General features: G+C 37.3%; 2 protein-coding genes and 1 non-coding gene across 5 annotated transcripts in view; 2 read left to right on the forward strand and 1 right to left on the reverse strand.

Annotated features, from left to right (window-relative positions):
• Positions 1 to 4,992, forward strand: part of LOC106670171 — a 38,299-nt gene extending 33,307 nt beyond the window's left edge. Inside the window, exon 4 of the mRNA XM_014400257.2 lies at positions 3,100 to 4,992. Coding sequence (XP_014255743.1) covers positions 3,100 to 3,704 — 605 coding nt within the window. The 3' untranslated portion in view covers positions 3,705 to 4,992. The remainder of the gene's footprint in view (positions 1 to 3,099) is intronic.
• Positions 1 to 17,695, reverse strand: part of LOC106670168 — a 276,453-nt gene that overhangs the window by 29,968 nt on the left and 228,790 nt on the right. The window lies entirely within an intron of this gene.
• Trnan-auu lies at positions 6,060 to 6,132 on the forward strand. Its single transcript has one exon. It is a non-coding gene; the product is annotated as a tRNA-Asn (tRNA).

The raw sequence follows: 17,695 nt of genomic DNA on the forward strand, positions 1-17,695 counted from the left end.
AGANGAAAATTGACATGCATAAATAAATCTTTCTTTAAATTCTTATTTGTTTGTGTAGTTTTTCTTTTTATTTACTTTTTTATATTTATATTTTACAGATTGAGAGAGAGAGAGAGAGGAGGGGAAGAGAGAGAGAGAGAGAGAGAGAGAGAGAGAGAGAGAGAGTGAGTGAGAGAGAGAGAGAGAGAGACAGACCAAGCCTGAGAGAGTGAAAAAGAAAGAGCATTAAAGCCTAACGGTACCCAGTTGAGTAAGGATTTATTGCTTTCTCCATGAACGCTAAGTTTCCCGTTAATTTCCTTTCCCAGAGATTTTAAAATACCAGGCTTGGTTAAACAAAATAAAAATGATTAAAACTTTTACCCAAAATTTTATTACATTTATAACTAGAAGTGTGTGGGAATATGGAAAGTACATAAAATCTACTGAGAAACAAAAATTAACTACAAATTTATTACTTTTGATTATTGAAAAAGCAATGGAAGGCAAAGAAATCGGACGTTCGCAACCTAGAAAGAAAATTGTTTACAGATCGTTTCGACAGAAACTTCTTCATCCCACGGAAACTTTTCCTTATTTATCCATGCCTAATGTTGTGATTACTCCGAAACTATTTCTATACGCTTTGCAATTCCGCCAAATAAATTATTATCTGAAACGTAGGCGAATCGATTTAACCACGGTTGCCAGCTTCATAGTAAATTCGCCCTACATATGAAATATATATGATATAAATATAAATATGGGCATTAGGATTTTTTAATTTGTAAATTCCTAATTTACGTAAAAAAAATTTCAAATAACGCCCCTATCCCGTAAAAAAATCATTGCGCAATTAAAAAAATAACAGTTATAGCGTACAGTTTGTAAAAAATTGCTTGTTTTGTACATTTCATTATTAATTACAACAATTTGATTCTTGACTGTAGAAAAACGTCAGATTGCTTTTATTATAATAATATGTAATAAACATATAAATGTTTTACGGGCATTGTGATTTTTTAATTCGTAAATCCCCACATTTACGTACAAAAAATTTCGATTGGGGCCCCTATCCCGTAAAAAAAATCAATGCCGCAATTAGATTTTAAAATAATGAAAAAATAAGTTATAGCGAACAGTTTGTAAAAAATTGCTTGTTTTGTACATTCCATTATTAATTCCAACAATTTGATTCTTGACTGTAGAAAAACGTCAAATTGCTTTTATTATAATAATATGAAATATATATAATATGCATATAAATGTTTAACGGGCATTGTGATTTTTTAATTCGTAAATTCCTACATTTACGTACAAAAAATTTCGATGACTGTAGAAAAACGTCAAATTGCTTTTATTATAACAATTGAATTATTATCATCGTTTACACAACTGATCTTATGGGCACAAAGGAAGGCATTAGAGCGCATTTTAATTTTTGGAAGTCAATAAATTTTACAACTATTACTTTTTTACACTCACTAAGATTTTATCTCCTCGTCAAAATAAACCGAAGGGTGTGATTTCCCATCGACAACGACTCGCCATGTATTCAAGTTTATGGAAAGTGGCGGTATTGCTCATCGTCGCTCGAGATGGACTCCCAGAAATTTCCCGATCGTCCTCGAGTAACCACAAAAGGATTATTTGTTTTTCTTGTATAGAAATGTGTGGTGATTAGTGACCGTTAATCGATAATTATTCAGACATCGTGAGATGCGGTCTGGTCCTAAATGTATTTGTTAAATGTAAACAATGTTTGTAAATCCCAGGCCCTGAAGATGATCTCAATAAAGATCGAAACGTTGGCACGATAAAGAAAATGTTTTTCTGAAACCTACATCACACCAGACCGCATCTCACGATTTCAGAATAATCATTATTTGTTTTATTCGAGTTGTGGATCAGTTGAGTTAATTTCGACGAGGAGCTTGAGATTATATTGTATTTTTATTTTACTATGGCACGTGAAGTACAGGGTTGGTGCCCAGTGACAGTCCAAAATAAAAATAATGACATAATCTCCGTAAATAATGACAAGAACATGTACCATCAGAATTATAACAATTTTAACAACAATAATAACTGATCATTTCTTCAATCCTATATTATGTCCGTTTCCGCATGGGTAGTCTTTTTCTGTTATCCATCTATATTTTCAAGATTTACTTTGATTACGTGGCTGACAGCTCGACTTCCTATTAAATGTTTTGATTTCGCCCAAAAATTGATTAATATTTTCGGTTACAACTGTAAATTGGGGGACGGTTTTCGTTTGTTTGTTAGTTTTATATTAGTTTAAACAAAAATTGTTATAAAAGTTATTAAAAATCATCACACTTAAGTTTACTTTTACGTTGTTCCATACTGTGCATATCGTAAAAATGTCTTGTATACAACAAGATAAAGCGGAGATGATTCTGCTGTTGGGAAAAGTGGCCCGAAATTAGCACTAGGCTGAATTGCGCGTTAATGAGCTACCTCCAGAGACCTGTTAATTGATGTTATTTGAGGAAATTGTTTCTAAGTCTTTCAGTAACACGGACAATTAATTTACTAACATTTAACATGATAAATTGGTAAATGGTGTAAGAAATCAGAGAACATTTTGTTATTCTGAAAAAACAATGTTTGCAAACAATGAGAGAACGTTTGCACTCTTAGTTTCTCCGTTTCTACCCTGGAGTGTTAGACAAAAATGTTTGGGCTCTTGAGAAACTAGACAAAAATAATATTTTATATGTCTCAGAGCCCCCCCCCCACAAAAAAAAAGGAACAAAAGTTAAACTTACCCTGCAGCACATTGTACGTCCCAAATGGAAGAAAAAATACCATATAAACCATGGTCCCATTCTCAACCCTTTCTCAGATACTTAGCATTTTACTTTTTTTCAACTATCTATAGTTTTGGTATTGGTTCGATGTAAATAAATAAAACGGTATACCGCTAGAAAGCTTATTAAACGAAATGAGTAATTTTGACCGAAAAATCAACCCCCCCCCCTACAGAATCTTGGGCAGAAAAAAATGATCATTATAATTTTACCTATTGACCTTTTATACCGCTACTGAATCCTTGTGTAATAATCTTGTGATTTTAATTATTTTATTTTAAAGGTGAGGCGGTCAAAACGAAATGGTGCAGTCTGAGAGATTCGTTCAGGAGGGAGTTGAAAAAAAGGAGCGATCCGGATCACACGGGCCAAGGCTGGTCATTGTTTGAGAAAATGTCATTTTTGACGAACGTCAGCGGCATCCAGAAAGACTTTAACGACTACAGCTTCTCTCAACCGTCGATGAACAGCCATCAGTTCGGCGAGTACATCGCGGAACCCGAACCGTCGACGTCCGACCAACTTTCCATAGACGTAACCCAAGAGGAGCAAGACAACATACCGAAGGAAATGTACATGCCTCCGTACGGCACGTCGAACCTCTACAATAAGATGATGGTGACCAAGAGACTTCGGAAGGAGCAGAAGAAGGACGAGGACTACCACTTCCTTATGAGTCTGTTCAGCTCGTTGAAAAGGATACCCGCTCAAAGGAAACTAGAGGCCAGGATCAAAATGATGCGGGTCGTCTCGGAGATGCTGCAAGAAGCTCCGCCCAGACGGCAGAACGTTCCGCCTGCCAGCGAAACGGAAACGGACTTGCCTACATCAAATTTTTCCCAATCACCCATCGTTAAAGAAGAGTGCATGTTTATAAATAGTCCTTAAATAAAAGTTTGTGTAAATAGTCATGGCAACAGAAAAAGAGGCGTTCTCGCCATTATTTGCATCCTTAATGAAAGAAAGAATCTTTCACCATTTTGTTCATGAAGGAAAATTTCTTTAGCTTGTTTTGGTATAGAAAATGAAGAAGAATGATAATCGTCTTCGACTATTTCCTTTTTAAAAATATTTACTGGTGTTACCAACCATCCAGAGATTTTGTTTAGGTTTAATCCCTCCTGTTCCCCCTTTCATGAAATATTCAGTTTTTCTTTTCCGTTACGTTAGTTCCCCTCACGATTTACTCATTTTCATAAATATATGTATATAGAGAAGTTATACAACACATAAACATATGAAACATAGGTTGAGTTAATTTTAGACGCACAAAAGAGGAAAAAGGATTAGTTGCGTTCTGATGGGATTTGACTCACCTATGCTTTCTCTATGTAAAATCAAAGTGAGTCAGATTTCAACATAGGAAAAAGTGCGTTCTGTTTATGTTAATTTTGTTTTCTTCTGGTAAAAGTTCTACTATATTTCTCCTGATGTTTACCATTACAGTTCATCATTATTCTTCTAATTCAGAGATTTAGAATTTTATTATTAATTCTCTTCTCATTAAGTTTACAATAAATTAACTTCATTAGATTCAATGGTGAGTGTAAAATTGATTTTTATTAAACGAAAAGAAATTGATTAGTGTCTAAAAAATAATTTTATATTTTACATCGTTTTTAATTGCCTTTTATTGTGTCAATATTGTGTAATTTAGTTTGTTATAAAAACTGATTTTTATTAGAATTAAATGAATCACGAGAATGTTCTCAATAATTTGTTTGTTAAAAAAAATTTATTTAAAATTTATGAAAATATAAAAATCTAAAAAGAAAGGTCGGTCAAATTTAAGCGATTGCAAATAGAAAAACGACTGACAAATTACAAACATAAAAACAATGGAGGTTTTCATGAAATGGATTTTCTCCAATGGTGCGTCGAAATCTGACACACCTATGTTTGTAACATGGGGAAAGCACATGTACGTCAGATTTGAACGCAACTAAAGCTTTTTCTCTATGGTGCGTTTAAAACTGACTCACCATGTATATAATATGTATATACCTGGAGATAAAAAGACGTCTTCGACCGTGATGTCGATAGTGACTGAGGCGGGAAAGACAAGAGGACGAAGGAAAAAGTAGAGTAGTGAAGGGCAGTGTGACACATGGCGTGTCAGCCTAAGTTTTGTCTGTATATTTGTGTGAATAATAAAAGAACTTTTTAGTTTCGTTCATTACTTATTTTTCATTTTCCTCACCAAACTACAAAAACTGTTTGAACGATTCAATTTTAGCTTTACCACCTCTATACTGATGGATCAAAATAAAGCCAGAGAAGAGGGTGCAGTGTACACGATCCACAAAGCAACCGCAATATGTCAAACAATGCGATACAAGGTCGAAAGCAGCTAGGACGGATAATGACGAGCAATGTAAGGGTAATTACGATAAAAGTCTCTGAGTTCGGAAATAAACTTTGTTTCATTATCGGCCATCACAACCTCCAACAGGAATAAAACTAAAATGGAGAGAGCAACAGACTATGGAAAGACCATCCGATACTCATGGCTCCAAGAATCGTCATGAACAGGAGGTTTGAATATAACCAAAACTTCCGATGAACCTGGGTACCAAAAAAGAAGGGAAAGAGAGGGAAACAACTCTTTCAAAAATGGCACCATCCTTTGGTACACAGATGGATCTAGACCACAAGAAGGTATAGGGGCAGGAGTATTTTGACCTGGAACCAAATACTCAGAACCCACGGGAAAACACACTAGTATCTTCCAAGCAGAGGTTCACGCAATGGAAAGATGTACCCAACTCAACCTAAGTAAAGGGTTCAAAAACAAGAATATACCTATCATGCCAGATAGCCAAGCAGCCATCAAAGCACTAAGCTCAAATATCATTAGTTCAAGGATTTTGCTGAACTGCAAAACCAAACTAAATATACTAGGTACGCAAAATAAAGTCAGCCTCTGCTGGGTCCCAGGACACATGGAAGTAGAAGGCAACGAGAAAGCGGACACCCTTGCAAGAAAAGGGGCTGCTACACCGTTGAGGACCTGTACCCTTCTGTGACATAGGAACCCACACAATTAACGAGTATCTCAGACAGAAAGACAAAAAGAAAATGAGGGAACTTTGGAATTCACTCATTGGATACAGACAATCCAAGAATCTTCTAACCAATTTTGGAAGGAAAGGAATTACAGAATGTGCCAAGGGAAGCAGGAACAAACTGCGAATCCTAATAGGATTCTAATGAGATGGAGAATTGGTGTCCAAGAAGATCCAAGTCACGATAGCTCAGGTGGTAGAGCAGCGGCGTATTTAGCCGAAGGTCGCGGGTTCGAATCCCGCTCGTGACGCTGACTTTTTTACCTCAACCAAAACCTTATATAAAATTTCATCAGATCGTTCTCTGCTCCCCACACTTCAGCAGATCAGCCAACTTCAGTACGAGTTATTAAGGTTAAATGACGTGTATGTGGGCGATGCTATTGTCTGGCAGATCATAATCTTCAGTTAATCCGTTATTGTGTGAAGCCCTGTAAACCCGAGTAATTCGTTGAACAACTTTTTACAAAATGCACAGACAAATAAGCTTAGTAGTTCTTTGGTTTGTATGGCAATAAAAAACATTTCCAAACGCAGAGAACATGTTTCCAGGTTCTACAACGTTTTAGTGTTGTCGATAAAACAATAAAAAAAAATCCCTGGTCTGAAGTTTTTTTAAAATTTTATTACAATTCACTGTTTGGATTTTTTTACGTTAAACATGTTAAAGTCGTAATTGCTTCGTTTAACGAATTTTTCAGTAAGTGAAACCGTTGCATAACAGACCGGTCGTCTGTAGTCATTCAAAGAGAAAGTCTTTATGTGACTCAGAGGCCGGTCACAAACTCGACTCGGCCCTGGGCCTTGACTGATAACGATCCACACGCAAGAAACTCGGCTTAGCTCGACAGCAATTTGCTCTTATCCGTGGCCGTAAACCTTCTGGGGTGTTTACGGCTCGTGAAACATCTGCCTTTCCTGTCATGGGTGTTTTAAAATTTGGCTGGGACAAAAAGGAGGATCGAAAACCTGTTGGATCCAGGTTCTACATACCAAAGCCATATAGTGAAGGACGTCCAGGTTAACAACAAATGATAAAGGTTTGATTGGTTTTAGTAAATCGGTTCCACAAATTTGCTTTACACTTTTAGTTTACTTAAAAAGTATTTGGTTTTTAGAAATTTTTTGGTTATTGATAAACTTTGATACTTCAATCTACATTAAAAAAATGCTGTAAAATTACATATTCACATAGTTGATTTAAGCAAGCAGAACAGCGAAATAAAAATATTAAAAAACGGAAAATTTCAAATTTTGAAAAAGAAAAACAAAACTTGGCGAAAATAGGGCCTATTCACCTATTCACAATAAATGGCGGATACGTGCCCGATATTTGGAGGGTAGAATCACCAGAAAAAGTTCGGTCCAAATCCGTGACCCACCAACCTGGTCGTCCCCCTTGTGAGTCATACACGAATAGGACAACAGGCTTCGCCGGCGATAAATAAAGAACACCGGGCGTCTGGAGATGATTGAGCAGACCGGCATCCTCCTCACGTACGGCCAGGGCAAGTATACTAATTTTAGCCGGGCCCTAGCAACCAATCTGGCGTAAATTACGTGCCGTCCACGTTCTTCCCCTCAGAAGGCTGAAATGGAACGTTCCTTGGCTACGAGGAACGTTCCATTCAGCTTCTTAAAAAGAGACAGGCGTGACGTGACGACAGGAAATGAGCTCGGCGGAAAATAAAGTATACCATTCCGTTGTTGTTTTGCATTATGTCAAGGATGCAGATCACAGCAAAAGTAAAAATTTACTTTAAGTAAATAAGGACAAAATGCTTACTACTCGGCCATGTGACAACCCTAGCTGCTAGCTTAAGACTTGGGTTGGGTGTGAAGATAACCTTTAAGTAGTACAAAAAATAACGTAATCTAATCTGTAATATAAAGAAAAAAGCACACTTTAAAGGAGAACGCGTTAGCCTATCGGGGAGGATTCGATTCCTGGCATTGATTTTTCTTAGAAAATTTGAATTAACAATTTATACCATTATGAAATGGTGTAGAACCGAAGTATACGACACGGACGTTAAATGTGGAAAAGGTGGTACAAGCAGTGACAGATCATGAGAACATAAAGGTGATATCACATCAACCCCGCTATACATAGGAAGACAGAGGAAAAAATTGTGAGAATGAGCCATGAACTTAGATAACAAAATTATAAAATTTGATTGTACCTTATAAAACTTGTCTGCGATCTCTATCGATGTTTTGAAATCATCCGTTTATGAGGAGCACCCCAAGGAATTCGGAAAAACAAAACGAAATAAAAAAAATAACTGAACTTATAATTTTTTCTTTAAAAAATAAAAAATACGACTTATCAACTAGATCAAATCATAATAATAAACCTTTGGAATTAAAACATAAATTATTTTAAAAATGACCAAAGCGATCACTTACATATTTGTTGGTGCTGGAGCAGGAGACGCGCCCCAATGCCCTCTTTTTTTGTCTTCCTTGCTTATCATCTCTCCCCAACATTAGTCGGTGCGCTCCTGATCCTGACTCGTTGTTGCTGTTTTCGAACATGCATCACATGACAAAAACTGGCTTTTATCTCAGGACAATACGGTGAGCGAGCGCCAATTGGAATTATGTTATGTTTAGTGATCAGTCGCATTTCTGTCTATATAGTGATAGCAGGCGGCGAAGAGCCTTCTGAGAACAGGGGGTGTGTACAATGCTCCAATCCATGCTCTCTTCAATCCAGTCTTTCCTGTATACTCGGTCGCCATAAAAAGGACTATGAGGATCTTTAACGTCCGCATCTAGCCTATTCGGCCTTATCGGACGTTTTGATTCTCAAGATGAGAGCTGACGCACCTCCACATACGACAGAATGGTGCTACTGCTGCAGCATCGATGTAGAAGCAGCTCCCAAGACAATCTCGCTCCTCGCTTGCCCATTCTGAGTGGTCGGGTCTGCATTAAGCATCAGACCGTATGCCTCGCGCAAAGGGCTACCTAAGCCGAAATAGGTAAATAGGCCGGTCTCCCGCGCACTCTCTACATAGAGCAGGCCACTCTATCTCCCAGAGTATTGGGGCTTCTTTAGCGTAGAAACTACCCGATCCGCTTCAGCCGCGGTTTTGGTTAAAGTGGAATTGCTAACAACCCCCTCGAGGAGTACCGCCTACTGTAAAAGCCTCCATTCGAGCTCAGCCTACACCTACGTAACTACCCGCTCTCATCCGCCACTACTCACGCATTCGAGGGACTTTTCAGCATAATCATAGCGTTCTCAACGATTATATGCTGCCGTCCGATCCGACGTATCCAGTGAGGCCGGGTGTATAACGTTGGTCATACGCAAGTTTCGTGCGAAGGTCACAGGTAGAAGACAGCCTTCTCTCTAAGTTCCCGCCAGGGGTGTCGCCACGTGCCACTACGAATTCATTTCCATAGTAACTGAGACTGAATTTTGGAACATTTCTGTTACCCCATAGTACAGATGGTTATGCATCCTCCCCCGTATATGCAGACAGGATCTGGTACCCTAACCCTTGGGTGCCTCTAATAAGGCACCCTCCGCCAATGCCGACCCGAGTCCGGCACGAGCACAGGTTGTGCTTTAGAAAGGTTGCCACGCCCTCTGAGCTACACCTTTATTTTGCGCCCGGGCTCTCTTCAGTAGTTAGGAGGAAACGGTGTAATGGTCTGGGCTGGGATTTACATAGGAGGATGAACTGGGCTCCATATTGTCGAAGGCAACCTTACCGCAGTCTGTTAAGTCCAAGATATCATCGCGGTGTGCATCCGTCAAACCAGGGATCTGATTGGCAGGGATCATTGTTACTGGTTTTACGGTTGCTTTATAAATATCTTTTTTATATCGAACCTCCTTTTTACATAATTTCTTTCGTCATAATACGTGCATACCGAGACACTCATTTACTAAATAAATTATTGGCCATATTTGCCAAATAGCACAATATTATCATGATTTCCTTATTTATGGCACGATAATAAAGGATTTTTCCTAAGGTGTCAAAAAAACAGAAATAATAAAAGAGTAAAGTGACACACTTCGAAAGCAATTTAATTCACGGAAATATGCAAGAGCTGTGAGTCAGAACAAGCGTCAGGATCGATTGAGGTTTCAATTGCTAGTGTACGTTACACTTTTTCCGTACGTATAAATAAAATATATATTTAACATTTTTTGTTTGATTTAATTCGCACACAAACAGATAAAATAGTTCAGTTATCAAAAAAGGTTTTAATATAAGTACAACATGAATGTTCTTTGATAGTTACGTATTATCTTGGTCCGCCTAACCTCGCTGATTTTTGTTCATGAATAACTCAACATAAATGAAATAATATGTTACTATCAAACAATAGGTTTATCACCTCGCAAAGTCAGCACATTTTCCTTGTTCTTTGGTTGTTTTTTTTTTAACTTACTACAACTCCTTAGCGCACATTTTATCATCGGGCCAACTTATTTTCTCCCTTAATTAGCACATACTTTTTGCGTTTGTCCTCGCCGCATATATCTTGGACCATNGAGGGAGTGAGAGAGAGAGAGGGAAAGGAGATAAAGGTACATAGGTAGATATTTGATGTACGCACATCATAACATAGATATCCATTCATTGAATAGGGCAATGAGTGACAGGCCACTCATCGTACATAAATACTCAAAGTTTGTGATACTCAATTTCCCAAGGGTTTTTAAGTTGAACAGATATAATTGGATTTGTAAAATCCAGATTTAGTAGGTAATCGATATTGAGTACATAACCGTCCTCCGTGAATCACCACCAAGGAAGAATATTCGAAAGCAAAGCGGATTCCTCGTCGGTGTTTGCTTACATAACAATAAATTACGAGGAAATGGTAAGCACGAGACTCATTAATAGGGAATTTAATCTAAACTGCACCTACCACATATCTGATGGATAATAGATAATGATAATCAACCGCATTTAGTAATCCTATTTTCCAGCTACAACTCCTTAGCGCACATTTTATCATCGGGCCAACTTATTTTCTCCCTTAATTAGCACATACTTTTTGCGTTTGTCCTCGCCGCATATATCTTGGACCATCAGGGCGGATATTTCTCTATGAAAATTTCCAACAGTTCATTAAATTATTAATTATGGCACTACTGGAATAGAATATCGATTTTTCGCAAATATCTTCCGTTTCCTATATAGATATTATTAACGGAAAAATCTTCGACAAATCTCAATCTTAGGCCAGGAGCCGAGAAGGGTTAAATGTGCAAAAATAGCGCACCACAGTTTCTATTTTGATTGTTGTTCAGGAGGTTTGAAGTATTTGGTATAAAAACTTCAATGTATATTTTTTAATCATTTGTAGCTAATTTCCTACTTATGTTAAATATTGTTTATAATTTATATTATTTTTAGTCCAAATTTTAACTTGGTTTTTTATCTTTTCCGTGGTTTTTTATTTTAGTTCACATCAATAAACTAAACGTTCTAGTTGATTAGGTACTATATTTTGACGATGAATTTAGAATTTATTGCATTATTTCAAGTGATTTTCGATAAATATCCAAAATGTTCTATTTTAGTAATATTTATGTTGTGGAAAGGTGGTGTGCCGTACTACATGTTATCAACGAATAAAAAATTCTTGAAAAAACGGCTGGCTATACAAACATTTCGGAGGAATCGAAACGATTTGAGTCCTATCGTATTAACCTATGCAATGACGGGACCCTGAGACGAAATTAATGATTAAATTAAGTTAATTTGTAACGCAACATTTAAATAGCCACGAAGAAAGGTGATGCTCTATACTATTACATCTATTAGGTTTCTTGGTCCGATTGACCAAATAAATTCTTTTCAATTAATTAATCTTTAATTAAGGTTTTGGTTAAGATAAAAAAGTCACTGTCACGAGCGGGATTCGAACCCACGACCTTCGGCTAAATAGCCGCTCTACCATTTGAGCTTCGAATCCCGCTCGTGACGCTGACTTTTTTATCTCAACCAAAACCTTAATTAAAGATTCTACAGTTTAAGGTTTCTATGTTGAACAATGCCCTCAAGCTTATTTCTACTCATTTTTTTTAAATTCCTGTACAAAAAGACTTTATATTTAACAACCGCCTAGGGAAAAGAAATTATAAAACAAAATTACAGGGCAACGCCAGTACCACGTTTAAAAAACAAAGGGTGTCCCAGAATTTCAGTCACAACGGTCAATGAATAAAAGTGTATGACTTGTAATTCAAATCATAAACATTTAGATTGTTCATATTCTTCAGTTAGAAAAGTTCAGAAACGAAAAATATTACTAGAAAAAAAAGTAAATAGCTATTTGTTATTCTTTGAGCGAGTGAAACGCGAATTTTTCAACGAAAATGTATTCACTTGTGAAAAATTTAGTTTTCGAAATAAAGTTCAGATTTGTATTCTAATGGCGGTAAAGTTGACAAAGTACGATTTTATGTAAAAAAATCTGATTTTGGATCAAAATCACAAAAATGTTCATATCTCAGAAAAGTGTCAGGATAGAAACCTCGTTCTGGTGGCACTGAACTGTTTTATTTAGGGAATCCATCATGGGAATGTTGACATTTAACCCTGTAACATTCTGTATAAGTGTTGTATGTTCTGTTTCTATTCTATATTTGACAACACAGTGACAAACGATAAGCTACCATTTTAGGATATCGACGTGGAATACATTTAAATAAAAACAGAGGGCCAGTAACCAGATTGAGATGGCTGCAGTTTAAAACAAAATACGAGCGAAAGATCAGAAATTATAAGAAAACACGTGACGATGAAAACAGGTCCGTCGATGACCTCAGCTGATTGTCGGTTCATAAACCTCACGCTTTATAAGCTAGGTAATACAGAATATTTAATAACAAAGCACAACAATTATAAATACAATTACAAATAATTTCATTTTTATATATATAAAGAATTTAAGAATAAAGTTAAAACATATGACGCATTTGTTTATGGGTGTGGCTGGTTTTATAGCTGGTTCAAATTTCTGAAGAAACGGTCCCCACAGGCCGAAATCCGGTCCTTATAACTCTTCAAACAAGGCATTCAGGTTCGGCTGGAGAGATCGTGAAACGGCTCTCGTCTGTTTTTTCTTTTTTTTCTATCCCTCTCTGCCGTATTTTGTATCGGAATTCACTAAATTGACCGATCAACCACAGAAGGCTTTAAACTTGATATTTTGTCTCCTGGCGGTCAACGCACCTGACGTCTCGGCAGCCTGGGAGGTTGGGAAAGGACTAAAGGCAGAACCGGACTACCTCCTAGACTTTCACTTTTCACTGAGCTTATCTGCCTGACCGGAATTGGAAAAGACCATGTATAGAGTTAAAAACGGAAATGGTATCAGAATAAATATTTACGCATTGACAGTTTGTTCTGACGAACGAAAGAATTAAATAACATGCGTAGCCGAACGAAGGAAAGACATCACCCAACCTCTCATAAAAAGTCCATTTACAAAATAATGGCTACAAAAACAACAAAAGTAAAAAGTAAAGAAACGTAATTTAGTGGACGATTTGAGGAAAACGGAATACATAATTATGTTAATAATATGATAAAATTAATTAATATGAGGAGACTTAGGCTTCAATGTTTTCGGCTTAAAAGTGAAGTAGGTAAGAATAACAACTTTAAAAGAAAAATGCAAAACAATCAATTGCATTTTTAGCTAACCAAGCATAAATTATAATTCCATAGAAAAATTTTATGCTTCTTAGCGTTTCGGGTCTAAGCAGAGGCAACCCGTGTATATTTCCTCTTTTCTTCTCCTCAATATAATTTTCCATGATTTTAACCAGTCTTTGTCGGGCCCTCGGGAGGTCGAATTGATTTAGTTGCTTTCTTCTTATTCTATCCTCCCTTAAGCCACCTCTGAGAATCACACTCAATCAAGTCCTCTCATCCCATTGTATGTATTTGATGCACTTCATCTCGTCTAATTATGCTAAATAATTTTTTCGTTTGATTTTTTGAAATTGTCATTTCAACCCCCTCTCCTCACAACATTAGAATTAAATATGTGGTGATTAGTGACCGTTAGTCGATGATTATTCAGAAATCGTGAGTTGCGGTCTGGTGTGATGTAGGTTTCAGAAAAACATTTTCTTTATCGTGCCAACGTTTCGATCTTTATTGAGATCATCTTCAGGGCTCAAAGTGTTTTTTCTTTTGTGTAATTGTGCCATTCTTGCGTGTCGTGTTGAGAGTGCCAGACACGCATGAATGGCACAATTACACAAAAAACAAACGCTTTGAGCCCTGAAGATGATCTCAAAAAAGATCGAAACGTTGGTACGATAAAGAAAATGTTTTTCTGAAACCTACATCACACCAGACCGCATTTCACGATTTCCGAATAATCATTAGAATTCAAGCTAAGTGAGTTGCGCATTAATCTATCCGTATAAATTAAAAACTTTTGATTAATTTCGATTAAAATAACTCCCAAGAGAATTACACAAAAAGTAGACGATACAATAGTTTACAAGAAAATAAGCTAACATATCTTGAACAATATGGCAAACAATCATGCTTGGTATGTTTAGTGAAAATTCAAATTACCAAAAAGACCGGACAGATTTAACACTAAAGAAGTACAGAACCTCCAAAATCAGGTGAATAGATAATGATAATCAACCGCATTTAGTAATCCTATTTTCCAGGATATTTTCAAGACCGTTTAGATCCACACGAGAAAGATAGCGCCAAATGTTTTCTAGCTGTGTACTTTTTTCTCGGCTAATTTCGGTCGATTCCCATGCCCTAAGTGGAAGACGATGTCAGAAATCGTCGGCAAATATTGTACAAACCGTAACAAATCGGACGTTAAACCGGAAAGGAAAAACGAATGACACGGTTTGACGCAACGTCTAGACTAAACTTGGGTACATGCTTCATTTGCAAAATCAATTAAACAATGCAGAAACTGCGACGTTAACGCGCAATTTGCAACATCCTGAGAATAAATGGGCGAACGGTTATTTCTCGACCATTATCATTAAAACATCAGACAAATAACTGGCCAAGATATAACGCCATTAAAATCCCCCATTACTGCTAACCCGCATTATGAACTAAAATTTAAGCACATTAATAAAAAAAAAGATAATGTCTTTATTCTTGCAAAGAATGTGTGAAATAATACAATCTACATATTATCGTTTTAAGTTTGGGCATATTAGTAAGAAAAGAGGAATGAATTATCTAATTATCGACAAAATGTCATCTTCTTTACTAAAAACAACAACGCTCATAAATTATTGCAAGCAAATTACCCAAATTGTCATTTTTTTAACAAATGGGCAATTGCCAATAAACTCTTAGCAAACAACCCTTTCACGATAATCTTCTCACTCAATTTCTCCTTTTTCACTCCGGCATCAGTCGATCATCCTTGCCTCCTCGAGAGTGATATTCAGAATATGCACGCTCTCGCAGTGTACTTTGACCTCGGGAAGGCTCGAGATATGCGATAGGTCGGAAAAGTCGGGACATCGGATTTAGAGGCAAATTACCTCGGTTCTCGAGGCTTTCCTGACAAACCGAAGGTTCCGTGGGACTTAGTTCAAGAGAATGATCCCTCAGAGTTCAGTGATAAACAGGCCGACATAGAGGCATATATAAATCAGGATCAAAACCCTTGGTTGATATCACTTCAAGCTGACCTCTACTCATAAACTGATTATGTAATTTTTGAAGGGATCTGGCTTGGGATAAACCATAGGGAAACGAACCCAGAAAATAAAATCTTCTATATTCAACATTACTTGACTTCAAACGGTGATAAACGAAGTAATGTGTTCATCACGCTTCGTACCAAAAATGAATCTACCCGAGGAGTTCATAGCTCTCTGTAGTTTTGTGCCAACTTTGCTGTAATATCGAGAGAACAGTAGTCTAAGTGTGGAATCAATGTCACTGACTGCTTTTTTGATTCCGATGGTAACACATTCATACGTAGCTTTTGGTACAGCGCACGATGGATTTTCTGTCTTGTTACACACTTACAATCTTCATGAAAGGGCTTTACTAATTGTAACACCCAAGCACTTCACAGAATCGACAATTTATGCGAGAAAAGGGAGGGATTAGGTCTCTTTCAGACGAGGCAACTGGTTGATTCAACTAGTTGAACGGACGGGTGTCAAGGAGTGTAACGTGGTATCAAAATGTTTGGGAATCGCCCCAACCCCTTCACACGAAGTCAACTCGTCCGCCCAGGCGGGTGGACATGTACTCATCCGCACTGGTTGACTCAACTCAGTCCACCCCTAGTTGAGTCAACTGAGTTCACCATGGAAAGCGTTGGACTGCAAGTTTCAATGTGAAGCAGTTCATTGAAGATATTCGTATAAGTCCCGTGATATGGGACATAAGGTGCGAGGAGNACAACACTATTAAATAACGACCCCTCGGAGGTCAACATCAACAGATTCCTGCGACTCACAACCTCAGATTCCATTCCAATCATCAGTGCATATCAATCATCTTCAAATTTACAAACGCATCTATTTATTCCACTCCTACACATCTTTACAACCTCAATTCATCTCATTTCTTGGAGTTACAGGAGATAGTGATGAAGAAGCAACGGCCAAGCTTCAAAAAGCTCTTACAGACTTTACTTTAAGTGGACAGCAAGGTGGCGCCTTCAATTAAACGAGACAAAATCTGTGCATGTTCACTTCACCAATAGAAAGTTTGTTCTATTCTATTTGAACTGAATGCATCTAGGGTACCATATACAAATACAGCGAAGTACTTGTCTATGACCTTAGATGCCAAACGCAAGTTGAAAGAGCATGTTAAGAAAAAATTTAGAGAACGCAAAATCCAATTTCGAAAAATGTACTAGCTCTTTGGTCGATATTCAGTATATAGCAATATACAGCAAGGTGCTCCTTTATCAGCAAGTTCTAAAGCGTGTATGTACTTATGGTATCCAGCTTTAGGGTTGTACCAAGAAAACTAATGTGAAGATGATACAGATGTTTAAAAAAAAAGTGTTTCGGAGCATTGTGAATGCACCATGGTACATTCTCAACGATCTACATCGGGATCTCCGGGTGGAAACTGTTGGTGCTGCAATTTGACGCTTTGCTGCAATCATGAGCAAAGGTTTCACCGGCATCAAAATAGCAAGCTCTCCAGCTGTTGTATAACAGCGAAGAAGTAAGAAGACTGAAAAGGACGAAGCCCTTGGACTTGGTGGTCCGCTTGTTCAGTTTTCTTATCAGTTGTGTTCATTATGGCAAACGAGTAGAGAGATTTGATCCCTTGTAACGCGGAGGTTAGTCAGTGAACTAATTACGCCTTATGTGCATTATGTATTAAAGTGAAGTAAATAGATGGGTATGTACTCAGTTGTTATCGTCCAATAAAAAAAAATTCTTCAAGTCCTAGATCCCAGGTTCATCTCTGGTAGTAATTACAAAAGCTTACAAATTTAACCATCAGCAGTTGGGGTGTCGCTCAACTAATACACACGGTCGCTCCTTTTAAATGTTTTCTGTTAAATTTTGGTTTTATTTCCTCTTGACCTTATCCTTACTATTCGCTTTGCTTGTGAAAGCCCCGGGTTCGATCTTGGTATCTCCAGTTTACTTTTACGGAGCGTCCATGGCTTAAATGTTTAAGGCGTTGACATCCCCCTCATCTCTGTAAAGGTCCGGGTTGAAATCCAACAGCTCTACTTTGAACCCGACATACATACAAATGGGCTTCAAAACCACCGGCATCATATGAGTTGATATGACCTCTACTGCTTGTAAACCCTTAAACAAAACTTTCTTTCAACTCT

Source organism: Cimex lectularius, unplaced genomic scaffold, assembly GCF_000648675.2.
Source record: "Cimex lectularius strain Harlan isolate CLEC.00 unplaced genomic scaffold, Clec_2.1 scaffold134, whole genome shotgun sequence".
Classification (NCBI taxonomy): domain Eukaryota; kingdom Metazoa; phylum Arthropoda; class Insecta; order Hemiptera; family Cimicidae; genus Cimex; species Cimex lectularius.